The sequence below is a fragment of the Anas acuta genome, chromosome 4, assembly GCF_963932015.1.
Source record: "Anas acuta chromosome 4, bAnaAcu1.1, whole genome shotgun sequence".
Taxonomy (NCBI): Eukaryota; Metazoa; Chordata; class Aves; order Anseriformes; family Anatidae; genus Anas; species Anas acuta.
Genome location: NC_088982.1, coordinates 43,627,068 through 43,653,436, shown reverse-complemented (window position 1 = coordinate 43,653,436; position 26,369 = coordinate 43,627,068). Strand labels below are relative to the sequence as shown.

The following is a 26,369-nucleotide window of genomic DNA, read 5'->3' as shown; positions in this document are numbered from 1 at the left end:
CCTAACACTCATGTCATGACAGACTTACAGGCATGTGAAAGGAAGGACTAGCAAGTAAGTGAAAAGGGGCTTTCAAAACAATTTATACAGCCTTTGATCTGGTTCATTTCTCTCTTTTGAGGACATGTGAGGATGCATAGCAGACTGTGAGCCCTAAGCAAAAAGACTGTTTTGACTAGCATGACTGGTGAGGTTTGGTCTTTTGTGTGCACCCACTTCTTTGATTTGCTGCATCTTCCATCTGTTCTTGGGAAGTGAATTCCTATTGGAATGGAGGTGGTGGTCTTCTGGTCATGAGAGAGACTGTACATGGTCCGTTAAAAGCAATATCCTATCTGCCATGGTATATACCTAGACAGGAGCAATTGTACAAGGAAGCAGATAGGTCACACTTCTGTAAATACTGTCTTATGGAGATCCGTGAGTCAGGGACTTCCTTAACCAGAGATCATGTCTTTAATAAATAGCAGTGTGATTTTTCTGCTGTGAATTTTTCCAGTTACATTTTAAATTTAAGGTAAATGTTTTGTATCATTGTCATCCTAAGGCAGCGAATTTCCTTGCTGTTATAGTTGAAGAAAGTGAATGGATCCTTTGTACAACAAAAAGTTTAAGCATTTTAGGGGGAAATAATGTGATCCTATAGCACTTATCCCTGAAGAATGGTGTGTACAAATGCATTTTTAATTGCATTTTAAAACATTTTGTTATTTTGGTAATTACTAGTTGGAAAGCTGCAACTTGTTGAAAAAATTGCTTTGGACAAGCATTGGTGGTTCACATCAGAAGCAAGCTTTACCACCTGTGCTATGTGGAGGAAAGAGATGAGGCTGGTTCATTGAGGGATAAAGATCCAGAGACAGCTGAGAAATGTGGCAAGAACTCTTACCCATTTTTCATTTTTATTCAGTTCTAAAAGTCATGGCGAAGATGAGCCTTGCTATATGAATATTGGATTTTGGACAGGTGTGCACCATGGTGATAGAGCAGTGTAGTCTTACAGAATTTACTGGAGAACGTTCTTTTCACTCTTTTTTCCTTCTTTTTTGAAAGGCAATGGCAGTTTTAAAGTAAAAGGCAAAATATCTCGTCACCTTTGAAGTCTGGTATTTGGGGCCTCCAGAGGCAGAAGAAAGAAAATGGAAATTCAGACAAGCTTCATAACAAAGCTGTGTAGTTGTATATTGTTATGTATTATTATGATTATAAGTTATAGCAAATATTCTATAATTTATAACCATAAATGGGGAAAGAACGATCCTTGTAGAAGGAAGGAACAAACTAGGAAAATAAGCTCTTCCTCAAAGGAGAGGCAGTCCTTAGCTGAACAAGTCCACTTTGGAAACGTGATGTAACAAAGCATGTTATGTGCCATTTTTAAAAGTTGCACAGGGCTGAGAGGGGATGTTTTCTTGCCAAAAATGCATGGAGAAGTGTTCACTGGTCAATTACTGGTCAATTCTTTCAGAGCCAGGAGGAGAGAAGCAGCAGCAAACGGGGCATGTTCACTTTGCCACGTGAGATCTGATGGGGCCTTTCTTCACCGTGATCCCATGTGGGGGGACGAGAACGTTGACAGAAAAATGTCTATGCCCTTTCTATGAAGTAGGGTACCAGAAGAGTGAGATTTTTTTTTTTGGCATACTGTTCCAGTTTCTGTTGCTTTAGATAGAGGAAGCTCTGAGTGCCTGAAGCAGATAGATTTAAACTTTGAAAAGTTTTGAAAAGAAATCTTTCCTCCCTATGTCTCTTCAAGGCAAATCTTTCTTTTTAAGGAACTTGAAGTGTCTTGAGGAGCAGCAAAATCTGTACATCTACTTCTGTCTCTGGTGGGAAGGTGTCTGCCATCTTGGCTGTTTTTGTGTTCCTTCTGTCAGGAGTCTCTCTGTTCGTGTTGCGGACTCCCTTGATCTACATGTCTCCTTTGCCTCTGCAGTCCTTCATGCCAGAAACTTCTTCAAACAGGAGGTGATTAGCTGCTCTCTAGGAAGATGCAATTTCTTGCCCTTTTTGGTGGGCTCCATGTTATGACTCAGCAGTCTGCACGAAGACAAAAAAGTCCTTGTCTGGAGTCCCTGATCATGCCTTTTTAATAGAAGATAATATAAGTACCATAGAGGATTATGAGCAAATAAGTTATAATACTATCTTTTTTTTTTCTAAGCCTGAAACTTAAAAGCTGTTGCAAAAAAAAAAAAAAAAAAAAAAAAAAGACAAAATAGTATTTTGGAGGTGAAGGATAGGTCTTCTATGGTTGAATACAGTCCGTCTTTTTTTCCCCTGATCCCTCACCTATGTTTTCACTGTTACCTCTATAGGTAGTTCCATCTATGAACATATGAGCTATGGCTACATAAGAGCCATATGAGGCTACAGAAGGAGCTGAGATACTTACAGTTTTACAGTACGATTAAACCTCAGACAAGCTTGATGAAGCAATATTAGACACGTTTCTCTAGTGAGGTGGCAGTGAAGCACTTATTTTTACATTTCATGTGGAAATGTAAGCATTCCTAATGCAATTTATAACCTTGTAACACTTAAAACCTTACATTTTGCCCAGTGTCTCTGTCATTTTTATGCACAGGTCTCTTAGGCATTTATAAAAATCTCACCCTGAGTTTTGGTAGAGCTGAAAGACTGACCTGAAGAGGAACTTGTTTATGCCTGAATTCTAACAGCTGCTTTCATGTTACCACCCAGTATGCTTTCTATAAATGACCTTGAAAAATCTGGTGATTTGCACTGTCTTAGATTATGTGTGCAAACTGCTGCAGAGTTGGGCCTAAGAGAATAATTGGATTTGGTGTGAGGAGGGGGAGGGCATTTTGTGCTGTAATTGACTTTATTTTATAATTTATGACAAGAGTGCTCATTGTCTTGGATATGCATCCTGTCTTATATAAATCTCCTCATGTATTTGTGTGCGAATATACATATTTATAGAATTTTAAATATGTAAACTTGCAGGTGTTTTAGGTCTAGCATATTCAAGCATCATAAAGTTTCATCTTTCTGATAGAGGTTTAATTTGCTATCGGATAGTGCTAGTGAATTTTGACCAAAACCTGTGATACCACGTCTCAGTTCTTGTCGATTTTTGATGAGTTCCAGCAATGGCTTTTTTTCCCCTCAAAGAATCACATGAAGAAATTAGAAAATGGGGGTGATGGTGGGAGTTGCTATACTGAGCCATCCATATTGCTACATATTGCATGTATAGAGAAACATTGAATAGCACAATATAATTTTCTGGAAATTATCTAAAACACAAGGATTCTTCCCTTGGTTCCTCACAGTATCATTTTTTTTGCTGTAAAATTGAACTGCTTCCATAATTTACAAAGTAACCTACCTCCTCAAAGTGCCATTTTAAAATTTGGTCTGGTGTTGTCAGTCTCCGGGCTTTTTAGTTGTACTTCAAATTTTCATCATACCTAGAAATAAAAAGTGCTGGCATTCTTGTTATTGGCCGTTTCTGTTGATTAACTGAGAATTTCACATGGCTCTCCCTTTGCATTTGCTATAAATCATGCTAGGCAGCTAACTTCTCTGCATGATTTCTCTTCAATAATTAAATCTAGCATTTCCAGCTGCTGTAAAATTTGTTGCCCTTTTCTGTTCAGTTATGTTTTTTCATGCGGAAGAGTTAGACTTCCTCATAGTTTTAATTCTTATTCAGTATCAATTTATAGGCTGTGGTTTAGCTGTAATAAACTGAATGTTTTATTTTATGGCTCATGCTGAGAGAAGAATCTCAATGTTAATACAAGTATTGCCTTGACAGAGGTAAGATACAAGGCTTGGCAAGTGTTCTGCTAGTGACTTGGTTGCAGCTCTTCTGTTTTCTGCCAAGGAAAAAAAAAAATCAGTGGTTGAGTTGATTGACAGTCTTCTGTATTCTGAACCTTTTTCCCTTTGGTGTAACTAAACTCTAACGTTTAATGTTGATTAGTATCAGAGGAAGTAGCTAGGAAGTATTGCAAATCAGTTGTGGCAGAAAATCCCAAAGTCAGAGAGAATGTTTTAGAGCCCTTGAAAGAATTATGAAAAGGTAGTTGGTGTCTTCCTAATTTCTGTAGATGATAGTTAACTGTGGGAAAGAAAGTTCTAACCCTTGACTGGATCTCTATTCTCCGTATAATTTTCCAGCCTTTTTAAATAAAGGCTGTTTTGTTACAGAGCTCATGCATCAAATAACCTTTTTGTGACTCTTGCAACGTTGTTTTATGCAAAGCCTTATTCAACACGCTTAATGGCAATGACCTTGTTTAACGGAAAAAATAGTTTGGAATGCTTTCAATTGGTATTTTGTCTAGTAGGGTGGGTTATCAGCAATTAATCTTTAAAGAACTTATGGAGATAATGGATAGTGCAAGTTGTAGGCTACCTGTAGTAATGTAACCAAAAGTTATAGTCCTTTGTATTGTCACATTTCATTTTTGCAATCTTATGGAAGTTCAGTGTATCTTTGCACAAAAATACGGCTTTACACGTATTTTATGTAAGGGCTTAATTCTAGCACAAAATTACATTTTTAAATAAATGCTACCTTGTGCATTGGGTAGGTCAGGCATTATACCACCATCTTTTGGTAGAAGAAAGAATTTTTTTCTTCGATTTCTAAACACATTTTTTAAACTATTGTAAAAACTGGAAACTCTTCAGTGCTGAGCATGGAAGAGTTTTTTTCTTCCATTGAAGGATTAACTAGTTTTGTACTGCTACAATGTGTTGACAAGTCCCAAACTGGAAAATTAAATTTCTTATGTTCCTGAGGTGGGAATTGTTTGGAGTTCTTGTTTCATGAGTCAAAAAATAGTGAAATGAGAATTCACTTTGTGCTTGAACATTATAACATCTCCCCTTTGCTCTGGGAACTGTGGGAATAAAGTATGGCTTGGTTATGAAAGAAGGAATGAAAACTTGTGGTTTCTCTTATGCACTGCTTTACTAGGCAATGGGAGAAAAAGGAATGAAAACTTGCACTAGAATGCTGACACATCTTTTTTGTTATATCACACATTTAAATCAAAATACAACAAAAACAACATGTCTAAGAGCTACGAAAGATATAATATTTTTGTTTCTGGGCAAGCTTAAAACAGAAATTTTATTTTGGAACCTCCTATAAACTTTTCTGATGAAATGAAGTAATGTTATTTTCATTACCTTTTTTGGATATTTTTGACAAATTATGCCACAAATTGAAGAGATAACCAGATTTCTTTGAAAAATTAGACTTGATCATGATATTTTACTGCTTAAAATGAGCGTTACAAATGTACAAGTTCTGTATTCAGCTAAGCAGGAGAAAACTGCTATGGTTCATTCTTTTGTTAGTACTTAACAGGCTGTTCAGTTTTTATAGGAATTGCAAAGTATCTATTTTTCTTGATGTTTTAAAAGATTAAATAGAAAGTGTATATGGAAACAAAAGAGTGGATAGAAGTAATTAAATAACTGTGATTCTGTGAATTACATATATTTAACTGTTGTGTTTACTCTAAAAAAAAAAAAGGGGGGGAATTGAATTCAACAAAAATACGTCTTGGGTTTTAAAATCTGTTGAATATAGATATGAAGTAGACCTACTAGCTGTAGGTATTTCATATTATAATTTCCTGTTCTAGTTTTTCTAATGCAAATTAAGTTTATTGCTTTGTAATTGTTTAGCAGTGTCATGTCAAGATTATTTCACATTTATAATCTGTTGTTTCATTTATATATTCAACATAATCTGAAAAATATTCAGGAATGTGGTATGGTTATGAGTGTTTTCTGCTCATTCTTTTATGATCCTAACTGTGCGAGGTTTGAGCTTTTTTGTTGCTTTTACGTATTTAATACATCTACTTATTTCCCACTTCCTGCTAATGATCGACTTTGCTTTGTTTTAAAAACTTTTTATTCCCTTGTGTAAGTATTGTTACAGCTGATTATTTTCACTAGAGATTATTACTGAGTTTGATTAATCTACTCTCCTTCAGGCTGGAAAGCTTAATGAAACATGATCTACAAGTCTTGTTGTTTAGTGTTTGTAAGTTCCGAAAACCTTAAAGGTAATAAATAAATGAAAAAATCTCAGCCAGAAGGAGACAGACTGAATTCCTGTAACTGCTTGCATTTTACAGTATTGCCCTGCTCGTTCAATGGTTGAATTGAAGCAGAATAGATATGAATACAATGGAGTAATTAAAAGAAAGGAGAGGCGTGTTGTATGCTGCTTTTATGCTCTGTATTCTGCTGGATTGGCGGCAACAGGTATCTTTTGCTGTGTCAGTGCATCTTAACTGTTTTTTGTTTATTTGTTTGTGAGTTCCATAATCACAAGTCTGACAGGTACCACATAAAATCTAGAATAACCATTGGCATATGCTTAAAAAACTCAGACATAAAGAAGGTAATGTCTGAACAGTATTTTTATTAGCAGTGGTTTCCATTTGTTGTTTTTGCTCTTTAATTACCAATTTTAAGTAACACAGCTCAATTTCAAGCTTGCTACTTAATAAAACTCCCCCAAAATAGTAAAATATTTTTTATGTATACTGTAGAATACATCTTCCTCAACAGTTGACTTAATGAGCTACTTTTAAGAGGTGATGTGTTAGGAAATAAGTACAGAATTATGAATGTCTGCTCTCATTAATATGTGCAGGATTTGTGTATGTCAGTTCCACTCATCACAGATAATTATTTGTGAACGCTGTCTTGTGATGGCAATTGCTCAAATACTCAAATGAACATCTTTTTAGATGGTGGTATCTTTGAGTGACTTGAACTTCGTTTTGAGTCAAAATCCAAAGTCACTTATAATGTTAACACAATCCACTTGGAAACACCATGCCTTTTTTGTTCATCTACATAATAAAGTTCCTCTTCTGTACAGATAAATTGTATGCTGAGACGTAAGAATATCTATACTGGGTTAGGCCAAAAGTCCATCAAACTCAGTATCCTGTTTTTATCAGCATCAAATCGTACATACCTAGGGACAAGTGTAAGTACGGTGCAATTATATAGGGATGCTTCCCTGGTTTTACCCAGATGGCAGGGATCACACTTGGCACAAAGATTTGTATGGATTTTACCTACTGTCTTATCCCCCAGTCAGCATTTTTTATGTTTTTGTTTTTTTCTCACTACCCTAAATGATGGAGAACTACCAGGAGAATTTGACTCCAGTCATGTCTAAATATGTTTAATAACACAGTGGGATTTGACTGGTGATTTCTCTCCACTTCAAAGACTATTCTTATTTTAAGCCTGTTTCCTGTGTTTTAATTAATTTTTATCCACACAGGGGTGTTCATTCTTACTCTACGGCTTCTTGACTTTCTTGAAATATCTTTTTGGCATTCAAACAGTGGACTTTATAAACTGGATCTTTCTTGTCTGCATCCCCAGTGACTCATTCAAGGAAATCTAATGAAGCATGACTTCCCTTTGCAATAGCCGTCAAGACTCTTGCCAGTGTGTTTATTCCATTTTTTTTTTTTAAACACATCTACTTATTTGTATCTTACAAATTTCAGAGTTCTTGCCATTTAGTTTCCTGCTGTCCTCTGGAGTCCATTTGGCACATTTCATTCTTCTGGCACTAAGGCAATCCGTACAAGAATGCTGTAGCTAATGGCTCAGCTGCTTTCATCCCGAAGTTCTTGTAGATCACCTGAGTGAATATTGTCTAGCAAATGACAGTTGGTCACTTGCTAGTTGTCTTTTATAACTTCTCTACTAGCACTTCTCTGTGGTGGTCTTGTGTTCCAAGAGCTCTTTTTATCCTTTGATCATCTATTAGATCTACAGACACCTTAGCACCTTAGTTTTCCTGATTTGTTTGAAAAATAACTTATTAGTGTCATTTATGCCTTTTCACAAGTATTCCTCCAGCTCTTTTGGCTGGCTTAATTTTGTTCTTAAACCTAATGTGCCATAGTTGACACATTTTTCTATTACCCTTGTTTGAACAGGCTTCTTGAAGAATAACATTTTCTTACAGCCTTACTTTCTCTGCAGTTTAACTATTGCAGCTTTTTTTTTGGTCTTCTGAAAAGCCGTTTGATGGGAGGCATACATTTCCTTTGAACCTCTAATATTGTATCTTTTTATACAGGTTTTTGTGCTGTCCATAAAAACTATTTCTATGTTTGGCTGCATCTTTTTATGTTCATGATCTAAAAGCTAAGCTAGCTAGCCAAGAAATTTTTGCTTCAAATTATGTGTTCCCATCAGAAATGTTGTCGTTCTCACCTATTCATGAAAAATAAATCAGTAGTGTTTACCTTATTTATTATTTATGTACAGACTTTCGTGGAAGCTTATGCAAGGCAGTGATTCTAAAGTGCTCTGACTGAAGTAATAGATTTTGTACGTAGTGTCAATTTCTAACATTGACTAAGCAAGTGTCCTATTGTTGGATAGGAACAACAGTTATTTGATTGGAAATTTTCTTCTAAAATTTTTGCCCAAAGGTAACTTGCGTTACTGATGTGCTTCTTTAAGAACAATGTTAGGGATTGTTCAGCTTTCAAGAAAAAACACGACAGTATTCATCTCTCCGATGTACTTTCCCATAGATAGGTTTGACCTAAGTGAGAAAGATGTTGTGTTAAAACAGTTCTGATACTGGTGCTGACAAGGTCACAGAGATTTTCAGGGTCTGAACGCATGAAGGTGTTTTTTCTCAGTATTCCAACTGGTAGGTTGTACCTGTGTATTCTGTTAAACTGTAGCCTTTATCTAATTTCTTATTATATGGTTATATATGATATGATATGTTATTATATGATGATTATCTTTTGGCTTCAATACTTTTTTTTCTGTAGCTCTTATTTTTTTGAATCTATTGTTTATCACATTTCACTTCATTTTCCTAAGATAAGAGTTTTACTCTTTTTTATTTTTTTTTTTATAATATGGTGTCTGCATATTCTAGATCATCCTAGTAGTTCCCTTTGTGTCTGTTGGAAGATAAATTCCTACTGGAATATGAATGAGTAAGAATAATCACACTCAGTTGAGCTTATCATCCTGTCTCAAACAGTGGATACTTAGGGATGAGTTTGTTGAAAGGGCAAGCATAGTAACATTTTCCCTGACTATACTCTCATAGTTCTGCAGTTCGGGGACTTAAGATTCTTATGGTGCCAGAAATTCTTGCACAGTACCCCTTAAGGGATCATTCCCTCATTTGCATGGTAAATTCACATAGCCTTAATTGTCGCAATACTCTGCAGCAAAGAGTCTCACTAAGTTAACCACAAATTGTACTGGCATCTTAGTTTCACGCTTGTGTTATAAAATACCTTTTCTCTGGTAGGGACTGGAGTTGGAGGGGGCACAGACAAACCAAAATTTTTTGGACACCTTCTGTTCATTACAGTGTTGATGTTAATAGAATAAAGCGTTTGCTGTTAATAGTTCGTGACTTCACACAACCCCATTGCTTGGACATTTATGGTTGGAGCAACAGTTGGGAAGCTATCTTCAGCTGTGTACTGCAACAAGTGTAAGTGAAGGGTTTTAGTGGTGTGCCAATGGCTTCCGGGATGAAGCTCAGGAAGTCCTGCAGAGGGTTCTTTGCTTCCTCATACATAGATGATGAATATATATGTATGTATGTATACACACACACCTGTAACGTTATCTGTACAGAGCAGAGCATCCCTCTTGGATCTGTTTGAGTAACACAATCTGCTGCTGGTTCTAGTGTGTGGTAGTCGTGGTGTACAGATTCAGCAGATCTGTGGTATTATGAATTGATGAGATTTTGCAGATACAACAAGATTGCAAGTCCCTAGAGTTTACCAGAACCTGGGAAACTTTCACTTACTACCTTCTCAGCATGTACTTGCCCTCTCTTCGGCCTGCTGTTTTCCTGGTGACAATCTTGTAATGAACTATAACTCATTCACAAAGTTTCCCTTAGAAAGGGTCCTTTATACCATGATTTAACAGGATTCTTCTATCCCTCCTGAGTCCTTTTCTTCACAGTCTTGAAAAAATCCTACTTTTACAACGTTATTTCATCTATAACTGTGATTCCAATTCTGGAACCTTCCAAAATGTTTTTAGTTCTGTTGTATTTTCTGATGGAAGACCCAAAACTGCACACAGCATTCTAGATGTGAACACACCAGGAATTTATAAATGCACATTGTTTTTGGTGGTATTACCTTTTCTTAGCGGTTCCTAATTTTTTATTTTATTCCTGCATGTTGGCTTATTATCCCATACAAAGCTTATGTCTTCATAAAATTCTCTCTCGTTATACTGAAATCTCATTATGGCAAAAAGTAGGAGTGAAGATAGAGGTGAACTCAAACCCCATTGTTTTATATCTAAATTCAGATTGTCTTCTAAATTTCTTTTATCTACAAAGAAGTTCCTGTGTTTTGTTCCTATGATGACTTGATCTTTCAAGGTCTTTTTCCAGTTCCTCACAGCTCCTTCGTGATTTTACAACTCTGAATAACTTAGTGTCAACAGCAAACTTTTGTCACTTATTTATTATTCATTCATTCTTGAGATTATTTATTTATTTTAACTTATCTGTTCAACAACCTGAAACCAGAATGAACTGACAGGAATTATACAGCTAGTGTTAAAATTGGACTAAAACCTTAACATTACTTTCTTGTCTCTTCTTCTGGAATTAGCTTATTATTCTTGTCATTTACCTTTCTTTTGGCTGCTTTGTTTTGCTGTTCTTTGGTGAAGTTGACCTAGATAAGTGACTGTACTTTACTAAGGGCTTAATGACTTTTTAAATCAAAGTAGTTTGCTTCCATCATTAGAGAATTTGCACTTACAGATGTTTAAAGAGCTTTCATGTAATAAAAATTTGAGGTATACTTTTGTTGTTATTTGTAAAATTAATATTTGCATTCAGTATAAAAATATAAATGTCAAAACACTCCTGAAAAAATATGAATGCAACATGACATGATAGTTCAAGTTTTTGTATACCTACAGGAACCTGAAAGTACTGTGACACTCTTCTTTGTTTCTGCTAAAACAGAATGGTGAATCAAACAGTTTATAATAACATTAAGTTACAGATAAAACATTTTCAACCAGTCTTTATAATTCCAGAATTACTGGAAGCATTTATGTCTTTGGATTCTTCCATCAAGGCACAGGGAAGTGAATTATTGAAAAGATAAAAATAAATTTGTTTGCTTTCTGTCAGAGTTCATATCCACAGCCAACCTTGATAGAAGACCAGAATGATTTAGACAAGTTTGCTTTGGAGATTCATAACATATGCTTGCTGGACAGAATTGAGTTATCTCTGCTCTGGAGAGTAAGTTATTGTAGCAGGAGCTGACAGAGATGAAGATAACTGAGGGAAATTCAATTACCTTTTAGTGTTTTCCTTCTAATAGGATTCTTAATGTGAAAAAGATCCTTAGATGATGCGCCTATGTTGCTTTGTGAGATCTGCTTTGATACCTGCATCCAGAATAAAGTGAACTCTTCTTTTCAGGCCTCCATTAAGGATGAAATATGCATCTGCTTGCTAAATGGGTGTTAACTTTTGATCCAATGTATTGTCATTTGTAGCCCAGATATATTTGACAGTCTTTTGGCAGTAGCTTTGGATATTCTCTCAAATACAATTTCACTTGTTTATATATATATATTTTTTTTGTGAGAAGCGTGTTTGTAGCAGGAATCACGATACTTTCCTTGTATTTTAGTTAAATTCTGCATGTTTAGTTGTTTCCTTTTCCTGGCAAAAGCACTTGAGCTACAAATACTCCTTATGACTGACCTGAGTTCAGGCTGTTGGGCTGAAACCATCCCAGTTGGCTACAGCTGGATTTCATGTGAAACCTCTGCAGATCTGAATTTACTATAGTTTACTATAGTAAACTAGTGCATACAGGTATTAAGATGTTACTGTTTGTGCTACTTCTAAAAAATTCCCTTTTTGATAATGGGTAATGGTAGATAGGAAAATTTAGAAGTGAATCTATGAAGCAATCTTATTCTGTAGCTGTATATATGAAAATGTACCACATACGTTTGCGTACTTGCAATATGCTTTCTTTTACTGACCCATTGAAATACTGTATGTAGCTGAATATATTTATGTGCATGTCTTCCACTATATTTTATTTTGAATATCCTGAACCTTACCAGCTTTAAAAAATAAAGTTCGCTTTTTAACTGGAGGATTTATTCCAACTGCTTGCACGCTGATATTTCCATAAAAGAGAGAGCAAGTATCTTCATGATAGATTTATTTGCAACCCCAGAACAGGTTTGGATGTGCCTAAAAGCCATAGCATCCCTGACCTATAGATGTTACTGACTACTTAACTCTTGCGTTGACCTATGACTTCTTGACTACATAACGTATAGATACGCTTGTTGTTAGCTTGCTTCCAAACAAATAGTAGTATGCATGTTCTCATTTTGTAGTTAAAGCAGTCTTCTCATTTACTTAGGCAAGAGAAAGTTTGATTCAAGTAGGTTTATTTTTTGATGTTCATGAAAGGTGGCTTATGAAAAACAACTTTGTTGGCAATGTGGAAAGTAATTATGTTTCACATGAAGATATCGAAACATTTAGTTAAGCTCACCAGTACAGTTTGAAGGCATTTAAAATAAAGGTTTTCAATGTTACTTTTATTTCTCAGTCGCATAGGTTATTTTTTCTCATTCATTTATTGGAATATTATTGAGAAAGTAGTGGAAAATATTACATCTATTGTAATAGTTCATCCTGAGTCAATATTTCTTACTCCAATGCAAGTTTCATCCTTTCATTGATAATACTCTGTTCTGAATACAAAATGTTGTTGTTTTGCTGAAATAAATACTTCTGTGAGTGATGGTTGTAGAAACAATAATTGTTTGAAGAAGGATTTTGTAAATAAATCATGAAAACATCTTTATCTTACGATAGATACATAATGCTTGAAATCAGCCTGGGATCCAGTGGGGAACATGGTGGAAAACTGTAAAGCGCTGGTGGACAGTATTCCTGTTAACTTTTTATAACAGTAGCCTTTTATTTCTGAGTAGACCTAAACAGATTTCCAGGAAAGGAAACAACGCTAATCCAAATTCTTAATAGCAACTGACAAGTCTTTTCACATTGCAGAACAGGGGAATGGGATAGGCACTTAAGCTTTTCATTTTAACTTTTCTGATACATTTTTATATGGAAATCACTACAATAGATTTTTTTGAAAATCTGTTTCTTCCTCCCCCCTCTTTTCTGATTATTTTATGGAAATGTTTACAGAAAGAGTCCACCTACTGATTTTCCACTTTCAATTGTACAGGAAAAAAAAAAAAAAAGAGCCAATCCTGTTGTACAGAGATGGTCTTAGATTATGAAAAGGAAGCCCTGTCAGTTAAGTCAGTCTTTGGATGATCACTGTGTTAGGGAAGATGCCAAGTGACTTCGAGAGACCTTTGGATTTCACTGTTAATCTGAAGTCCTACTGGAAGTGTCAGAGTCAATTCTTAATGAGTCTTACTGTTTAGAAGAACAAATTGTCCTTGCTATTCTGTTTAGCATAGGGAACAATATAGGTTTCCTGATACTTTCCTCACCAATCTTTCTCCTTCCCAACTTTCTTATTTGTCTACAGTTCTTTTGTTCATTTACTTTTTAAAAAAAAATGTGTGTTCAAAGATCTCTGGCATTCTAAAAAAAATAAAAATAAAAAAATGGCTGTTTCTTGGAAATAGAGCTTGGAAGGAGATGATAGTGACTATAAAGATGAGCAGTCCAAGTGCTTTGGATATCATACTTTTTTTTTTTTCTTAGTGCCTTAGTGTCAAGAAACTGTTTTTTGTCAAAAATTCTTTGGAGTAAATTATGGGTCAAAGTAGTGATGCCAAGGTTATGGCATCATAAATAATAACTGACGTAATCTTTTTGGATTTCATCAAGGCTTTTGATATTGTTTCTCACAGTATCCTTCTGGACAAAGTGTCCAGCATACTGCTAGCCAAGCACATAATGCAATGGTTAAACGATTGATGGGTTGAGCTCAGAGGGTTATAGTAAATGGGGTTATATAAGCCTGGTGGCCAGTCAGTAGTGGGGTTTCACAGGGCTCCCTTTTAGGGCCAGTTTTCCTTAATGTTTTTATAAATGGTCTGGATGACACCAGACTCAAAAGTGTATTTAGTAAAGTTTGCTGATGATACTAACTTGGAAGGAGTTGTTGACTCCCTTGAGAGCAGAGAGGCCTTACAGAGAGATCTTGACGGACTAGAGGGCTGGGCAATCTCCAGCGGCAGGAAGCTTAAAACGAACGAGTACCAGATTTTGCACCTGGGATGGGGTAGCCCTGGCTATGCATATGGACTAGGGGCTGAGAAGCAGAAGAGCAGCCCTGTGGAAAGGCATCTGAGGGTTCTGGTTGATGGTAAGCTGAGTCAACAGTGTGCCAGAAGTGCCAACTGTACCCTGGGGTGCGTCAGGCACAACATGGCGAACTGGTCAAGGGAAGGAGTTGTCTCACTCCGCTGTGCGCTAATGCGGCCTCACCTCGGGCACTGTGTGCAGTTTTGGGTACCGCAATATAAGAAGGACACAGAACTGCTAGAGAGCTTCCAAAGGAGGCCTATGGTAATGGGGCAAGACGTATGAGGAGTGGCTGAAGTCCCTTTGTTTGTTCAGCCCCGAGCAGAGCAGGCTGAGGGGAGGCCTCATGGCGGCCTGCAGCTCCCTCACGAGGGGAGCGGAGGGGCAGGCGCTGAGCTCTGCTCTCTGGGGACAGCGACAGGACCCGAGGGCACGGCATGGAGCTGGGACAGGGGAGGGTGAGATTGGATGTTTGGAAAAAGTTCTGCACCGTTGAGGGTGGTTGGGCACTGGGACAGGCTGCCCAGCCTTGGTGTCACAGTGCTGAGCCTGCTGGATTTCAAGAAGCATTTGAACAATGCTTTCAGACATAGGGTCTGATTTTTGGGTGGTCCTGTGTGGAGCCAGGAGTTAGACTTGATGATCCTTATGGGTCTCTTCCAACTCTGGATATTCCATGATTTTATGTTTCTATAATAGATTTTGAGATGATCATACTTTGTTCATACTTCCATTTTTTTTATGTCTGTTTTCGCAGAAACATGAGATTTAAATCTCATAAAAACTATCCTGAATTGTGTGTTGCCCACAGAACAATTTGAGATTCCATCTTTAGTGGTTAATAATAATTCTTGCCTGAGAAACATTTTGTAGAGGTGACAGACAAAGTGAGCAAAACACTAAATTATTGTATGGGTTATTAACGTTTTAGAGAATACTTGGAAATTATGAAAACAATTTTGTCATAACGTGGGATTGGAAGTTTATAATACTCTGTCAGGGTGCCATGAGATCTGGCAGTGCCCTGCAGAGAGGGTAAGTTGGGCACCCACTGCAGTACCACGGCTGCCAAAGCGGGGCCTCATCAACTGTCCCTATCTACCACCAACCCCAAAGAGAGCAGGGCAACCTCAGCGGATGGCAGCCGTGGCCCACTGGCTATGACCCCTTGCCATAGGGCAGGGCCAGCCTGAGGCTAGGAAGCCTGCCTACGTTGTGACTGGTGGTCTGGAAGGATCAGGGAACCCATGGCGAGGTGGTGGGGCACCAGTAGGACTGCACCATGGCCTCTGGCCAGCCTGTGGGGCAGTCTTTCTGTTGCCACCAGTGGGACAGGGCCACTCTTCGCTGGCTTTGTACAGGCCTTCAGCCCTGGAAGAACCTCACATATGCCACCCACAGACACCTGTAAGTTGATATACATGTAAGCTAATGCCTGTATTATTAGTCCTGAGCATGTCTAACATTTACAGAAGAGGAAGTTGGATATTCTGACTTCTGAAATATTGTTGCTTATTTTTTCTTGCACCGCCTGCTAGAAACTCCACATATTTCATTTCTAAGCAGTTGTTGATAGCCTTGAAGACAGCATCACCCATCTTGGCATTGAACCAATACAGTTTTGCAAGGCAATTTTGTATGGTCAGTGGCAGAGGAGGATGGAGTGTTTCTCAGATAATTTTTAAATGGCACTTGTTTGAAGCTACTTATTAACTTGAACTATTAAAATTAGTCAGAACTAGATTATTGGCTGGAGTGTAACAGAAACTGTTAAAGTGCATAAAAAATGCTGTTACGTGGCTTTTTGGTATGTTAAGTAACTCACATGTGTTTTATATAAAACGTTTTAAATAATTTCAGTAGTTTTCATTTTTTTTTTTTTTTGCATGCTTGGTGGAAGCTGGTGATTTTGATTAGTCACTGTACTTTCTTTCAGTACCTATAATATTAACGAGCAAACAAATTCAAATCAAATTCCAGATTCTTGCTTTAAAATTCCTCATTATTGGTGTTGCTTTTTTATCCTATGTTGCTGTTTTTGCTCCCTACTTGAACTGTTATGTTTAAAGTTTACTGTTTTACATTGAATTAAAGTCAATTGATGAAATCTAGTTAAGGAGGATTTGCACAGTTGTACTGTGTAATCTGTCTTGTGCCATTTCAGCAATGTCCAATGAGTTCAGTTGTTTGTAACAAATGCTGATACTATTATCCAGGGCCAGTATTAAAATGCCTTCATGGTGTTTTTATTTTTTTGGGGGGGAGGAGGGTGAGGAGGGAGGGAAGAAAGAGAGGAGGTGAAACAAAGGCAAAAACCCTTCACTAGCTAAACTGAAACAAAGCCAAAAATAGAACTTAACAAGAACATCAGACCCTTGGAATAGAAGGTTTCGCAAGTTCTTTTGTTTAATAATGAAATGGGAAATAAAGATAAATGGATCTATGTTCTTCTTACATAAATGAGTATGTTTATGGGATATTAATTCAATATTTTTTTAACAGTGAAAACGAAAGATATTTTCTGTAGAAACCACATAGTGCTTCATAGTACTTTTTCTGAAGGTAACGTCTGTGGCACTTAAAATACTGACTCTTGCATCACTGCAGTCTTCTCACTTAAACCAAGTGAAAAAGAAAACATAAATTTTAAAGCAATTCTTATGGAGTATTTGTAGTCCCTTGTTCCATATTGTTCAGTATAAGGTTCTAGAGTTGTATGAGTGGATGTTTTTAACTTAGAATGCTGTACATTAAATCAGAGTATATTGTCATCTCACGTTCTGAATAGTCTGAATATTTAAGGTGCTGTATTTTTATGGATAATAAAAATCACACATTAGTTTTAATGAGAAATTAAATTACCATCTCCCAACAATTTTTAGAGCCAGCTATGTCAACCTTTTAAGGGTGGTAGAACTTTTAATGAATAAAATGTAAATTGAAAAACAAACCTATTCATACCTATCTCATTCTCTTCTGAACATCCAAAATTGTGTTACATAAATGCAGAACAAATCACAAATAAAAAAACCACCATTCAAACTCCTATGCTAGTAGGAATGAAATATAACAGACAGACTACTGAAAAAAAAGCAAAGGAAATTTTAAATTTATAAATTTAAAATAATGTACTTTTTATGGTTTGATGCTATAGGAATTCTGACAGGAAGTTTAAGTTAAGGCAGAGGTTAAGCTGAAGCTGGGATTGTGACTGCTTAACGTGTTTCCAAGGTAAATGGCTGGGAATGATTCTAAAGAATAACTGCTATAAAAGACCATATTTAATCATCCCTCTCATTTGGTTCTGGATTTTTTTTTTGATCTTTGCACTTGCATCATCTTAATCAAAATGTTCTGCTTTTAAAATAATCGGTCATTGAAAAAATAATTTTTTCAGAAGTCTTAGCTTGCCATAACATGAGGAATAAGTTTGGAGTGAAAGTGAGGATCTTGAGGATTGTTCAACAGCACTGAACTTTTTGTTTTTAATTAGACTTCTAAATAAAATCCTCTATGATCCTTCATTTTTTCCCCACAGATGCTCTGATAACCATTTGAAATTCCTCTTACAAAAGAAGTCCTTAACACTTAATGACTAATTAAAATGTTTCTGCAGATACAGATGAAGGTGCAGTAACTTAATGGCAGAAACTATTTATTTTTTTCCTGTGTGTTGAAGGGGAAAAGCTTTGCCAGCAAACGTGTTTGTCCTGCTTAGCAGTGTTGCTCAAGGATATGTGCTACTCAAGGTGATCATTCTCCTGTGTGAGGGAAAGGTCCTGAACTGTCAGAAATCTAGTCCACTAAATTAGCTCTTGGGGCAAACATTTTAGAAGCTGGTGAAGGACAGATAGGTTACTTTTTGGGTCACGAGTTCATGTGCATTTCTTAATGTTTTTTAGATCAGGTCTTACAAAAAGTTTGCAAAATATGCAACAGAATACTTTTAAAGCTCCTTCTGTCACTACTGCAGAATATGTGATCTACCACAATTACCATCCTTGTGTATTCCTTGATTTTGTGTGCTGATGGCATTTCTCCCTTATTTTCCCTTATCATCTAGTGAGTACTAAACTAGCATTTAGAGTAAAATACCTTCAGAACATTCCTTGGATTCTGTTGTCAGAGAAATCAGATTCTGTCATCAGAAAAAAATAATAGAAATGTATACTACAAATACTTATTTTTTTCTTTTCATTTAGTACCAGAATTGACATCATATGGAGTCCAGTCAGGTCTGAAATCAACTTGGTATTCAAAGTACTGACTCTTTATTAGAGATGTAATTCTCATTGACCTGTAAGCAGTCATGGCAAGATAGAAAACTTATGCCTAAATGTCTTGTTACCTCAGATTAATATGGTTTCTTTGTTCTTTGCTGATGAGCTCTATATAGGAACACACTTTCCTGTAAGGTAAGAATTGAGACAATTAACGTAAGTTGTATTAAATTCTAGTATAGATAAATATTTATTGCTGTATGTTTGATAGCTATAGAAGCAAAATAATTTTATCTTGTGTGGACAGCTTTCAGTCTGTTATAGCCAGAGGCCAAAGCCACATTTATGAATCAAAATTGCACGAGGTATTTTGTAGTAAGGCTCCAGAATATCTTTCGGTTTATCTTGTTACCTGGATTAATCTGTCTGGATCTTTTTTTTTTTTTTTTTTTTTTTTTTTTGTGGCCTCAGAGGTTGACTAGAATAATTACTTTTCTTGTTTTGGGAAAGAATGGAAGGAAAAAGCTTTTCAATGTAAAACATTTAAAAATCTTGCCTCTCTTTATTTCTAATTTTCAAAATTTCCAGTTTTTCCATGCTTTGGGGTAGTAAAATTTCCTCACTGTCAGGAATGTACCTTTTGCCCTCCTTATGAAAACTGATTCTGAATTTGTCCAACACACAATTTGTGAAATTATCACTCTTTATGTAGAACCTTTAAGAGCTTTTTAATTAATAAGTGACACTGTTCAAAAATACTCAGTATTATCTGTCCTCTGTTCTTAGAGACTTCATTTAAGGCTTAACTGTGCTTTCTGAACTGCACGTGCCTGTTCAAGCATAGCTCCTGTGCCAAGACGTGGTGCTGCAAGTTGTAAAAGAACTACGGTAGCAGAAGGATGTCTGGAAATCTGAATCCTTGAGCAGTAAATATTTGGGGCCAAAATTGCTGGGCTACTTTATTACCTGCCTTACAGATAATAAAGGTCCTCATTGTGTCTCGGTAGAGCAAGGCAATAGGAGAGGTTGTGGTGGCAGTTGGTGAATAAGGACATTTTGGAGCTTTAGTTTGAACAGAAAGAAAAGCTGGCGAGTACGGAGAGTAGGTTTGGGATTTTCCCTAGGCCAGTCTCCCCTACACCCTTGGAGTCTGTAACTAAGTATTGTATTTCTCTTATGGCTGTTAAGAAGAGAATGGTGGCTAAGGTATCTTTAACTACTGGCTGCAGACAAGGTAACAAGCTAATAATGCTTTGCTTTGATTAAGTGATACAAGTCTTCATATTTGGCCCACCTTGAGACATATATGTCTACTTTCACATGATTAAAAAAAGGTCTCCTCCACACCCTCCCCTTTTTTAAAACTTAAGTTGTATAGAAATTATGATATGAAAAGACTGCAAAACCAAGTATCCAGAAGTTTTCAAAAATCAGAGCAGTGCAACCATAATTTAACCCTCACTAAGAATACGTAGTGAAGTCTTAAATCATGTAAATATTTCTTATTTGTTGCACAGACTGGATGTTCCTTATAAAATAAATGATTTTTTTTTAGTTCCAGAAATTTTTCATGGATCAGATTCATGTGTTGCATCAGAGTAGAAGTTTAGTGAATATAGTACTAATCTCCTTGATGAGGGTGGTGTCACAAAGTTGATGCAGTGTGGTGGTTGGAAACAGTTTAAACTCCTCACAGATCATCAATGACTCGTTCTTTGCTAAACATCTGATCTGAGACCACAGACCCACCTATGCAGAAATGCTGAGCTTTACAATTTCTAGAGCATAGCATTGATTATTTCTAGCTTGACAAATACATTGTACCTGGAAGATAAAGACCCAAGGGATCTCAGATGTAATGCCCAGGAGTAATGATTTTAGCATCTTGGCCTGTTTTAAACAAGAATAGCATGAAGAGACTGCAGACATAAACTGGATTTGCAAATGAGAGAGGGGAAAGTGCCATAGTGTGTGCTTTGAGATTTGCATGCAAAGCATTTGGGCATATATACAATAAGAACTGGCTTCTTGGGTTAAAAAGGAACATTTCTCTTGGTGTATTGTTAGTGAAAATGGTTAGCAGTGATGCTTAGAGAGTTAGAATATTGACATAATGTAAGGCATATATAGCTCGTAGCAAGGAGTAGGGTCTTGTACTTGTTTGTGTGAAGTCTTTGACTCTGATTCAAGGGTGTGCCTGTTGCAGAAGTAATAGGCAATTAGTCGAGAATCAAAATTAAAAAATAAGAAACAAAGTAAGGGAAAGGTATATGGTACTGCAGAAGAAAACTGATGTTATTTATTTCTGTTCTTTACTATTTATATATTGTTAGTTATATTTACATCCAGTTGTCTTGTTAGTTCAGTTCCTTTACCTACTCTGCTAAATAGGGTTAATTTGAAAGATGCAATCTTTGATAAAAGTGCTGTTGCTTAGTGTTTAGTTGGGTTTTCTAAAGCTTAGTACTGTGAGACTTAAAGGTAAAAAATAAAGCTGTTGACTCAGTGCAGATTAAAACCAGATGTCTCTTGAGATCCTTGCCTTTCTCTCTAATCACTAACCCAAATTAACTGACTGTGGTAGGTTTTTTTTTTTTTTTCTTCTGGTCGTGACCATAGTGTTACCAGTTTGTTTGGTATGATCTAATCAACAGCATAACAGCACTTTTTCCTGTCTTGGAAATTTTTAAACGTGTGGGGTTTTTTGTTGTTGTTTTTTCTCTCCACCCAGAACGTCTGGCATGTTCCCAGGAATGTCTACAAAAACACATTTTAAATTTCTGTTTTGTTTTGTTGCACATTTATATTAGAAGCAATTGATTTAGATTCAGATTCTTTTTAATCTGCAAATCAGATAAGAGGCTGGAAAAGTGGATAAATGAGGTTTGGAAGACTATAGGTTGCTGAGATGAGAAGCCATTGCATTGTGTTCAGTCCATTAAAACAAGAAGAAATAGAAGAGATATTTTGATAAGTGTTCTGCTGGTGTTAACCTTGATGGCTATTATCGGGGGGATGATGCTATATCTATTTCATTGGCTTAAGCTTTTTTCATGCTGAGAGAAATCAATACTTTGAGTCGTTGGATGACAGAGGCATCACTTCAGAATTGACGGTGGCTGTCAGACGTTGTCATTGGTTGACTTTTGTTTGCTGTTGAGGTTTTAAGCTTTCATTTTTCTAAGTCTTATTCAGGAGTCTTTGTAAGATTTCCCTGGGTAGCATTTTTAGTCCAGACTTTAAACTTCAGGCCAGAGGTCAAGTGCAAAGATCTTTGAAAGCAGAGGATCGAGGAGCTCCTTCATTTACTGAAATATCCTTATTTGTAGGGAATTTGCATTAGTGGCAAGGCTATGTGTTATCTTATGGATGACTTTTCCTCTGAAATGACACCCACAGAGATGGGTTGTTCACAAAGCAAGTAGCTTTTAGCCAAATTAGACAAAGGAACTGGCATATGTCAAAGTGTTCAGTGATCTGAGCTGATGAATAAAAAAAAAAAGGTGCAATATTGATTAAAAAAAAGAAACACACACCATTAAACTTACATATAGTTTGCAGAAAGCATCGTGTTGTAATTTTGAGACTGCGAAGTTGTACATGCAAATGTTACCATGCAGAGGAAATCTTTTACTTTTAGCTTTATTTGACATTTTTATAAAGATCAAAGATAAAACAGTTCAAAAAACAATAGATTAATCCTCCTTTTCAGTGTAATACAGAGAGGCAGAACATGATAATTCATCTTGTTTAGTTTATATTGTAGTAGTCTGCATACAAAATAAGTGTATTTTTGTATCTGAAACTTGCCTTTGGATGACCTTGTGCCCCTTTAGAATTACTGTTCCTCAAAAACAAATCTGCAGATAACCTACGTGTTCAAATAGCCTGCAGCCTAGTTCAAGGAGGGAACAGGAGAGGGGAAAAAAAAAAAATCTCTCTTCCTCTCTGTGATAATGACAAAGGAAAAGGTTTTTGTTCTATCCCGGGTGAAGGGTGGAGAACCAAGGGTCTCCCCCCGCTCCGTGTCATATCAAAGGATTCTGCTTCATAAACATGCCCCACTTACCACTTTAATTAGACTTTTTTTGGTAGATAACCTGTGGAGTGGATATATGAATATATATTTTTCTCCTTTCAACATTTTTGTTTCATCGTGAGTGTGACTGTGCAATTGCTCCACAGTACTTTTGCAGTTATACTTTCCCAAACAGGTAACAAAAACTATGTAGGCCAAACCAGTAATGGAAGGAGGGTTTGTCAATTCCTTTGCATGTAACTGTGTATCTAATTGTAAAACTGTATTCAAGCATGACAGGATGCATACTGCAAGTGCAAGAAACCAAATAATAACAGAAATAAAACTGTACAAATCAATTTTTGAGCTTGTGCACAAACAGAATTCAAGCTGAACTTTTGTTTTACATAAGTAGAATAGTTGGGATTTAGTGTGAAATATTATCATATACCACTTGATGTCCTGGTATTTTATGCCTGGTGGTAGCTGATAAGATGAACCTGGAGGCATATGGAAAATTAAAAAATACAACAGAGAAACAGGGAGGCTTTTAGTGCTTTTACAACAGTCCCGTGTGACTGACTCCTTTTGGGATGGATCTCTCTGTCTTGTGCAGTGGAGCCACTGTCTTTTTCTCTTACATTAATAATTATTTGAGGCTGAAAGAGAGAGAGAAAAAGATCTTGTCTTTTTCTGAAGGTTGCTCATTTTTAATCGGGTGAGAACTACTGAACAATTAACAATTCACCTGTAAATTAACGAGTCACCTGCATGACCAAAGAGATCCATTAAAGGATATTGGGAAAAGGAGAACTCTGACAGAGTAGACCACGCAAATGACAGAATAGGTTAGCAACACCCAGTGAACTTCCCAGTGAAAACTGGGCTTTAAATTTCACTAAATATTAATTTTTCTATACTAGTAAAATTTTAGGGTTGTGCCTTACAGGGAAGCCAAAGGATGTTTTAGGAAGAGATGACATTAAACCAACGTTCTTGCAAAACTTTCTTAATGTTAGTAACTATGCGTAAGCACCTGCCGGTATCTGATAGAAACGTGGCTTCTCCCTGTTCTTGTTTGCAAAATACTTTCATGGTAAAGTGTGTGCAGTGGTTAAGAGTCCCTCCTGGAGTAATGTTGTAATTCTAAGAGATTGTTGTATGTGGGAATCTCTCAGTTCTGGGGTTAGTTGCAAATTTTTGTTCATAATTAATTTGCTGAAAAGTGGAGTCCTATACATCTCAGTTTTGTAACAGACGGATTCTGTTTTCATGGAAGTTGTCAGGACAACAAAATGCCATTTTTCCTTCATTTAAATGTCACACCTACACTCTGAAAATCTTCGGTATTTAATGAACGATGTGTTAAAAATTACATTGTAAAGAGACTTTTTTTTTTTTTATAAAGAGGTACAAGTTCATTATATCTTTTACAAAACATTCTAGTTTGATTTCCATTTTATCATGTTTTAAGGTCAAATGTGACTTTAATGTTCCATAAAGAGACAGAGATTGATAATGGGGAAAGAATAACCCTCTAATGTGATTTATATCTATGGATTTTATGTCAGATATGAAAAGTTGCTGTTCAAATTGTAAAGGAGGATCCATTAAAGAGCACTTTAAAACATTTTACTACTTAGCTTACCTTATACACTTGTTTTTAGAATTCTGCCCTTTCAAGCAACTTAAAAATAACAGCTTATCAAACATTTACAAAGTGCTGAAAAGAACTCAGAATCATCATGGGTGCAAAATAGATTTTGATGTATTGGAAAAGACAGGTGTATTTATAAAGGGCTAGAAAAATCTTGTTTAGTGTAGGTTATGATTTAGCCATCTTATGTTTTTGTGAAGAGGGGTGGCAGAGTGCTTCACGTGTGAGTACAAAAGCCAATTTTTGATGTCTCATTGACTTGGAAAGTCAGCTGCTTATTCTTCACTCTTTCTGGATGTCTGTTCATCAGGTGAGCATTGCTCTGAGCTATGGGAAAAATTAGGAGAAAATGTGTAAATATATTAGAATTGTTAAAATAGGTCTCAAAAATGTGTTCATCTGTTGGTACTTTTTTTAAATTTAATGTCTGTGAAAATCTACACGTTCACAAATTTTATTTCACGTGTGTTTTTTCCACATTTCTTCCTTTCCCTCATTTTAGATGACTGAACCTATTTTGATATATATATATATATATATATATATATACAAATAAAATCTATAACCTGTTTTCTTATTTGCAAAAATTTTCTATTAGATATTTTGTATAGATAAATTTATATAGAAAGAGTATTGCTACTGTTTTAAACATAAAAATTGTTATGATATTGTGCTGTTATCTAAGCCCTAAGCAATAATTGTACTAGTGTCTGCATCAGCTGTGCTTCACAAAGAAGCAGCAATTTTTTTTGTTGTTAGACAGACATTTGTGTCCATTCTACTAACTAGATCATAGAGTAATCCAATCATTGACAAAGGCTGAAATGCTTTGTCTGGCATATGTGATCTGTGGAATTGCCAGATGAAAACTGAAATTAGAAACAGGGCGTGCTGAAGTGGGGAAAAGCTTTTATTGTTTCCTTACCAGTATTTGAATTTGTTCTGTGTCTTCACGTACAGTGGTTTGATGAGGGGAGGATCTAAATTTGGTGTCCATTTTTTGAGTTCTCTATTAATAGACACATTTTCAGAAGATCAAGAAAAAAAACACGAAATGATAGAAAATGTAACAAAGAATCTTCAGTGGTTTTGCTTTCTGTTTATATGTATGCCTTTCAGTTCTTATTTGTTAGTTTTAAGTTTTGAGTGCCTTGGAAGATAGAATATACTTATACAACAGGTGTAGTACAGATTTAAAAAAAAAAAAAAACTTTCCTTTGCTGGCCTGCTAATATGCTGGACATATTCCTTCTTATGTAAGGAAGCCATCTGGTGAAGACAATTCAGTCTTTGTATGCGTTTAGTCTCCTGCCCAGCTCAACATATGCATATTTTCTCCATAGCTTTTATAGTTTTATATTAATGTAAATAATAACAAATGGTTGGCTACGCAAATCCAGTGGACAGTTCTGGAAATGAAGTAGACAGCTAGCTGACATTCATGATTCTGAAACTTGCTTCTCTGTTTACTATTCACTTTGTAGTAAAATAGAAGTGGTTGCGCCTATGTGTTCTATTATGCAATCAGGACACTAACCTGTTTTCCAAATCTTGAGTGTGTAAGGTTAAAGAATTGATGACAAACCAAAATACTCTGCTTGACTCTATGAACAGATTTACTGTGGGCAGCTGCGTAATGCCTCAATTCTCAAACCTGTAAAATGGGGTTTATTCTTAACTCTCTAAGTGTTTTTTTATAAATGATCAACTGTTATGTGCCTAAAGTTCCTACAGGTGGTATAATTAAAATGCAAAGTAGTAAAGTTTTTATTTTCTTCTTAGTCACTGTGTGCCCAATATTCTGCTGACAAACGGGAAGAAGAAAAAATGTGTCATCATTTGATAACAGCAGCTAAGTACCGAGACCAAGTGACTGCAACTCAACTAATACAGAAAATTATCAACATCCTGACAGACAAGCATGGAGCCTGGGGAAGCTCTGTGTCAAGGTAAATCATTTTAAAAATATTTTTTAGAATTGGGATATGCTCAGCTGTAATCAGATGATTTTAAAATAGTGTCTTATGGACAAATTTAAGGGTAATTTTAAAAAAAGTTTTTTAAAGAAAATGATAAAAGGTAAAATTAACATATCTTCTTTAGTATAAGTGGAAGTTGGAGAGCTACTGTTTGTTA

The 26,369-nt window shown here is 36.0% G+C and overlaps 1 protein-coding gene across 3 annotated transcripts in view; it reads left to right on the top strand.

Moving 5' to 3' along the window:
• The window catches only part of LRBA (LPS responsive beige-like anchor protein), a 391,035-nt gene that overhangs the window by 133,598 nt on the left and 231,068 nt on the right, over positions 1–26,369 (top strand). For all 3 annotated transcript variants that reach the window (XM_068680931.1, XM_068680932.1, XM_068680930.1), the window contains exon 37: positions 26,016–26,182. In XM_068680931.1, the coding sequence (XP_068537032.1) occupies positions 26,016–26,182 (167 nt within the window). The remainder of the gene's footprint in view (positions 1–26,015; positions 26,183–26,369) is intronic.